The sequence below is a fragment of the Glandiceps talaboti genome, chromosome 11 (genome assembly GCF_964340395.1).
Source record: "Glandiceps talaboti chromosome 11, keGlaTala1.1, whole genome shotgun sequence".
NCBI classification, from domain to species: Eukaryota; Metazoa; Hemichordata; class Enteropneusta; family Spengelidae; genus Glandiceps; species Glandiceps talaboti.
The window spans coordinates 3,730,001-3,737,760 of record NC_135559.1 but is presented as its reverse complement, the minus strand read 5'-3'; the positions used below and the strand labels follow the sequence as shown (position 1 = coordinate 3,737,760).

The 7,760-nt window shown below is 36.4% G+C and overlaps 1 protein-coding gene across 2 annotated transcripts in view; it reads right to left on the bottom strand.

Moving 5' to 3' along the window:
- Positions 1–240: 240 nt before the first annotated feature.
- Positions 241–7,760, bottom strand: part of LOC144442441 (scavenger receptor class B member 1-like) — a 22,735-nt gene continuing 15,215 nt past the window's right edge. For both annotated transcript variants that reach the window (XM_078131795.1, XM_078131796.1), the window contains 6 exons: positions 7,076–7,248; positions 6,386–6,504; positions 4,900–4,973; positions 2,261–2,312; positions 1,725–1,886; positions 241–931 (listed from right to left, as the gene is read on the bottom strand). In XM_078131795.1, the coding sequence (XP_077987921.1) occupies positions 866–931; positions 1,725–1,886; positions 2,261–2,312; positions 4,900–4,973; positions 6,386–6,504; positions 7,076–7,248 (646 nt within the window). In that variant the 3' untranslated portion in view covers positions 241–865. The remainder of the gene's footprint in view (positions 932–1,724; positions 1,887–2,260; positions 2,313–4,899; positions 4,974–6,385; positions 6,505–7,075; positions 7,249–7,760) is intronic.

Below are 7,760 nucleotides of genomic sequence, written 5' to 3'. Positions count from 1 at the left end.
TTCTCATTTCTAGGAAAAAGGAGAATGTACTTTATTGTAAAATATTGTTATTTGAAAATGTAAATTGTCATTATAAATGAATAAAGTAGACACATACACAAGACAGAAATTGTATTCTATATCTGCTGTTAGTATGCCAGGTCCACTAGAACACAGGCTGACAGACACACACACACACACACACACACACACACACACACACACACACACACACACACATACACACATGCGCACGGTGCTTATTGGGAGCTAAATATGGAGAAAAAATCTCCTAAGAAACTGGTGCCAGTGTAATCAAAATGATGAAATGAGAGTGTCATACACTGTGTATATAAAATATATATACTAGTACTCATGAATGAAATACAATGACGTCACTAAAGTTTACCAAATTAAAAAAAAAATGTTTTTCTTAAAAGACATAATACTTCTGAAATATGCTTATAATTCGGAGAAAACTTCTTTTAAAAACTTTGTTTTTATACTCATACGCACAAGAGTCATTTCTACAACTTCAATTGTCAAAACAAATACCATTCTCATGGTACTGTAAATATTGAGTCTCCATCTGTGAAGTGAACTTCTACTATTTGAAATGGGCAATTACTTGTAGTCGATAAAATGACAACTTAGATGAACTTGACTTCTAGAAGAGTGACGAGATGACAGTATGTGCCAGATCTATACATTTCTTATCAATAGAACAATCTGTACGTTATTTGCAATTGTAGTCTGCAAGATATGACGTGTCGTCCCGCCATATCAGCCAACATTTCACCGACTGAAATCATCTCAAAACCTCCCTTATTAGGTAATTACTTCACCCTGTCTCCTCGCAAGGCCTTGTTTTGGAATGTCTTAAAAATTAGCTTAAGAGGGGTTTCTTCTCGGAATCTATACCATTCGTCTGAATGCTTGGATCCAGTAACGTCTGGAAAAGAGGACAGAGATGTGGCATATTTTATTATCAAATACATGTAACTTTCAGTCATATGGAATATCCACGATGGCTACTCTACGATGTCGTCATAGTTACGTTTGCAGCGTGAAACAGACTGCAGAGGAATGCATTGACAAGATGTGTTAATCGTTATACATGGAATTCAATGCTCAAAAACATACTGTGTCTCTTAAAATGACGCGACCTGAGTCTATAAATTGCTTTATGGGGTATTGAGAAATTACTTCAAATAACGTAATTGGTCTTAGTAATACTATCAATATCGACACAAGCGTTCGATGGCATTAACACCAGTCTCCTAGCTCGTTAGTTGGTAAAATAACGCCTCGTCTCGGTTGACCCAGCCTCACCGCTGATGGCTCATTTCATCTCTGCTGGTGGCGGAGAGTCTGGGTATAATGTGTCATGATTCCGAGAGTAGTGATAAAATATATGTCAGGCCGTACATGCTTACGAATATTCTAAATTGAATGCTGTCTCTCCCCCCCCCCCCCCCCCGGATCAAGACCTAAATATAACTCCCGTTACAAACATATTGAGTTCTGCTGGAAGGTAGGATATCCATGCTGTATCTATTTATTTATGCTAAGATTTCTAAAAAAGAAAAGAATATGCGAAGGGCATCGTCGTATGCCACTAGCCTTCTACAGCGCCCCCTCAGTCGCGTCAACGGGTAACATTCATTGGCTTGCCAAAAGATCTTCATTTTACTGCAAAGAAACGAGAGCGTAAAGCATTGCTACATAGAGTGAATTTATCTTACATTTAGTTTACGTCGATGCCGTCTTATTACTATGACAACAACTGCAACGATTAGTATAACACCAACTCCGTAGAAGACATATTGCATGATACCACACACTATACCAGGGATAGTGAATCCATGTTTGTACAGGGCCACAATATCGTCTGTCACCAAAACGCTCTACAAATGAAACATAATTATTTGTTAGCCGGTGAATTTCGCAGATTTAAGTCATGACAGAATTCACTATTATCTATAAAACATCTTGAATTTTACTAAACTACTTTGCATTTTGTAAACTCACACAAATACACTCGCTACAAAGCCAGGCCTTTATTTTTCACTCTGATGGCTCTACGCAACCATGCTACGACTGACGTTAAATTCTTACTTCAGGTTGCATACTAGTTAGCCTATCGCTGAAACCGGCATACTGGGGCCACGTACCACGGTCTCACTTCTTTATACGCCACTCGGTAATAGCACAAAGCATCACCTGTACGTGACACAAGAATCAACAAATTGAAGACGGTCTGTAATAATTTCTGACTTGCCTGTTCGAACCACAGTACTGGAAAAAATAAACTTCTGATATCCCCGGTTTGTCTGTGAATAATAAATAACAAAATAAGCTTACACTTAATAAATTAAAAATAAATATTTGAAAAATCGAAATGTCGAATATAGTTTTAGATTTATCCTCTTTCGCATATTTTATTTTCACAGTTCAAGAGATTTATTCATTTTAAAGAATTCGTACATTGTTGTGAAATTCAGGTTTATTCAACAATCACAAAAATGCACAATACCTAAATGACCATATCTATCCAAGTAGTCTCAATATATAAGGGTTCATCTTGCAATATTTCAACACTGTGTCTATATAAACCATAGACACAGAAAATATCTTTGTCTGTGGTATAACGTTTTCACATCCATAACTAAAACGAATTGGTGAATGCCCTTTAATCTCTGACTGACAACTAGTCTATCAGCTAGCCCTCGGGTGTTCTTCCGATAAAATACGACACACAGCCGAACAACGCTATCGAAGATCAAGCCCCTCACATCATCACATGCGAACTTCGTTCGCTTATAGTTATAGCATCAAAAGAAAGCCCGAACGTCTAGCAGCAAGACTAACTGACAACCAACCAACACTGAACATTAATCGAACACGCCAGCAACACATTACTCTGTAGATACGACATTCCTATCACGCTATCACAGCCGGGTTGAACAACATGATGTAGTCTATTTTTATCACTATTAACAAAGAACCTTGAACAGTGCACGCTAATCTTATCAAACACAAATAAATAAATATGAACAGTTATTGTTGTCTCATAATCTGGTTAAATTTAGATTAACAGGTACAATGGGGTCTAGAGTGTACTTGTCTTCTAGTCTGTGGTGTCATAGACCCTACACCAGGGTAGGTGTAGGGTCTATGGTGGTGTGGAGTGTTTTCTAGCTAGATACGGAGACATCCAGGGTGGGCAGTCTCACTGCCAGACTCGTAACCAAGCGGCATACATAAAAAGATTAGGGACGATAGTCATGAGTCTGACAGTTGCTGCTAAATGATTGGTACTTAAGGTTATGCAAATATTGGATGACTTTGGTATGTGGTCTGTGCCAGGTACAAAAATTCAGTGTGAATGGAGTCCCAAATCCAGCTTATTAAATTTACTATTTTATGTCGCCTCAGAGCACAGGGTAAAGGACAGATAATCAATTTTGCACTCGCGATTTTCCGGATTTCTAATATTATTTTCTGTATATTTCAAATAAAGTTTTAAATACTGTTTCCTCTCACTGTTGTTTTCTATTTCCTACCTGATATCAATGTCTTATCTGAGTTTATCAGCTTTGCATTAATTATTAGCTAATTAGTAATTAGTAATACACGGATGTGTATTACCATTAGTCGGATCGGTAGATGTTTACACTCACGGCATAATGCGTTAATTTGGGCAAATAGTGAGTTTGTTCTAGCAAGCTACTAATTAATGCAAAGCTGATAAACTCAGATAACCCAGCTGTATAATTGGGGACCTGGTAGGATGTAGGTTGCAATGTGAAGGCTTTAATTTAATCCTATGCTCCCTGTTGAGTTGAGCCGTTCTGCCATTCAGGGCCTGATCGACCTACCGATCGTGACCTACAGTACTTTTGAATTTTCTCTTACGTAATACATGATAATAACGGCACGTGGGAAAGAGAACCCACCATTACTATTCCATGCTATTATCATAAACGTTGGCTCACACGCATCGACATCATTGCTAATGCATCTATGTTCTAACCAATCTGTAACTGCATACCAATCGGCATGCAGACTGAAACTGATACTCACTCACAGAGACCCGTATTATTACTTAGATTGTTGTTTCACACGAATCCTGCTACTACAAATGTATCAATATACACCCTGTACTAACAGGTAGGGACATCTATTCAAATCAAAACAGGACATATTTAGCCTGGAGACAAGGAAAACAATCTAAGAAAACACGTGCACTACACGTGCCCCTATGAGTAAGAAGACACTTTTCTTTAAGACAACGCGTTTGTTGTTTAGAGGACATATCTGCGATCTTTGAACTCTACCATAGACGAACACGTGACACGTACAGGGGTCCCAATCTCCCCAAGGCTGCAGATACATGTATTGAATATAATAGATAATTATAAATATATATAACACTAAACTACATTATTGAATATATATATATATATATATATATATATATAAGATAATAATGAATTAGATAAATTTCCAAACTTCCAAAGCTGTTAATTCACCATTTGAACTCATTATTCTTTTGAAATTAGCTTTTTTAGATAATTAAAACAAAAAAAATTGGTTCCAAGTTAGACTGACAGATCAGCCGTTGTGGGCGCTGTCTAATCTCCCTTTCCGCAAATTTAGAGATAGTCATCCAGTGCTTTGCCTCGACTACCGGTGGTGGCACACATCAACTTAAAGATGGTACGTACCCCTATTACACCCCTATTACCTCTTGGATATTGCATGCATACATATCCTCTGCAAATCCGAATACATCGGACTAGTATGCATATTTAAAAGCAACGATTGGGCATATGAAACTCTTGGTTACAAAATTGAGAGTACTAATGAGAGTAATGAGGGTAACCATAGCAACTACTATAACACTACGTAACTCACTTGATATTGTCCACCTTTTCGGCAAAGATATTTAACTGTAATCGTTCTGCAAAACGCCATGGCATACCCATTAGCTGAAAAATAGTCAATGCCAAGAATAGATATTAATGACAAACGTCCCCACTGTCTATAGACAAACACGTATATTCAATGACAAGAATAGATATTAATGACAAACGTCCCCACTGTCTACAGACAAACACGTATATTCAATGACAAGAATAGATATTAATGACAAACGTCCCCACTGTCTATAGACAAACACGTATATTCAGTGACAATGATAGCTATTAATGACAAACCATAGACAGTGTTTCTTCTCCACTGTCTATAGGCAAACACGTATATTCAATGACAAGAATAGATATTAATGAAAAACTTCCCCACTGTCTATAGACAAACACGTATATTCAATGATAAGAATAGATATTAATGACAAACGTCCCCACTGTCTATAGACAAACACGTATATTCAGTGACAAGGATAGCTATTAATGACAAACCATAGACAGTGTTTTTCTTCTCCATTGTCTATAGACAAATACGTATATTCAATGACAAGCACATTGTACTCAATTACACGTAAAGCCAGTCATGTGCGATGACCAGAAAACTTATTTAGTAATGAGCGCGAATATTCATGATAGATAAAGTTATACGACCAAACATAAAGATATTCCATGACAAACAGATATCCTGGCAATGACAAACACAGATATTCAATTACATGTAAAGATATTATTTAATCGGCAATGTGCACGAATGTTCATGATAAATGAAGTTAGTGAACAAATACTAAAGATATTCAAATGACAAGAAGATATTCAATGACAAACACAGATATTCAATGACAAGAAGATATTCGATGACAAACACAGATATTCAATGACAAGAAGATATTCAATGACAAACACAGATATTCAATGACAAGAAGATATTCAATGACAAACACAGATATTCAATGACAAGTAAACATACTGAGTTTTACCCTGTCACTGTCATCATGCCATATCATTATTTGCAAGTATTTGTGGAGCTAACAATACAAAGTTGGACCAGAACATTCGTAGACAAACAGTCAACATCAAAATTTGGACGCGTGCCAACTGTGCATTATCGCTCATTTTAGACGCGCCAGTTCGATGTCTAGACCAATCAGATCTCTCGATTTGCGCCATCAATATACTGGTATAATATAATCCAATACATACACCGAGAAAGAAAGCCAAAGGTATTGCACACTATTGAACACACAGACGGATTTGAATTATATGACAGCTTGCAAGTTGGTAGAACAACTGACTTTTCAAAGACAATATAAAAGTAGATACATCGACAAAATTAAAGCTGTCCCTTATAAATCACAAATGAACTTCAATTCGTTCATATATAGCACCGGATTCGTTGCGTTTAACAAATACTTAATCCCTTCTCCGAATAACGGAAACAAATAAAACATATTAATGCTGCACTGTATATTACTTACTGGTTCAACATCCATATAGTTTTCGTGTAATTCTCGACTAGGTTTTAAACCACCAATAGCCTCGGCTAGCATAGGATCGCCATCATAGAAGTGTGGATTGGATACTTGCATTGGTGCACCTGTGGTATCACATCGCATAAATCAATCACAAACAGGGACAAACAATAAATAAGAGAGCAAAATGATAAATACGCAAACTGAAATAAAGCAATAAAGGACAAAATTAACGAAATATTGCAGCCTATGACCTGGAAAATATGGGAGTTGTGGTATTAGTTATCATCATGATAACGAGAAAGATTCATGTGAAGAAAATCGTACGCAAACGATAGCATGATGGGATTACTTGTAGGTTCAATTCAATATTTACCTAATGGAAAATTCTGCAAATGTTTAGTTTGTAATGATGGTTCCCTTGAGACGCACATTGTAGAGTACGATACATTGCATATATGTACACTGTTTTTAAATATTTCAATGATTTTTCCCCTCCAAGAAATGGGTGAATTGAAAATTTCTCAATAAGGCTTATATTGAAATGTTTACTTTTTGTATAAATAAGAGAATGCTAAAGAAAACGTGTCGCGATATTGTGGAAAGACATGGTTTATTTGTCTACCCGTGGCCTGTTTTTTCAAAACATGTCATACATAACTCTGAATGCAAGGAAACCAAATGTATGAATCCTACCTGACCGACAGGCTCCGACATTTAGTAACCCGGATGGAACACATTTTGGCTTACAAAAGCCTTGATTGGGTGGATACTCGGTGCCATTTGCATATGCATATTTTGCTAGAGGAAAGTGCCACAATGTAACACCTCTGTAGGAAAGCTCACTTTCATATACGTAGGGCATCGACCTGAAAAAGGAGAGGGCGACAAAAATAAATAAATAAATAAATAAATAAATAAGACATTCAGGTGTTTAGTTAATACAGCCTGTAGTTCGTTACACTATATGTTGTGTTTGTGTTTGAAGGTATACTTCCTATTTCAATGAACTTTGGAACAAACAGAATAACTTTATTTTCTAACAAACTTTTTATATTGATTGATTACCACTGCAAATTAAAATGTACTTGTTTAATTTTTTAATTACTGGGGCAAATGTAACCACCCGTTACTCGATGGTATCATTTATTACAACACCTATGCTAAAATGATGAGGAGTCCCTTGTTATGCCACCTGTTACGCCATCATATACTTTAATTGATGTTGTTTATGTTTTCAGCCAACCCAAGCGGTTTATAAACTAAGTTTGTATATTGTGTCACTATTAATTAATAATGGCTTTCAGATGAAATACAAATACTGTCAGTGTTACAGGCCACTTGATATGAACGAAAACATATTAATTTATAATGCACGACA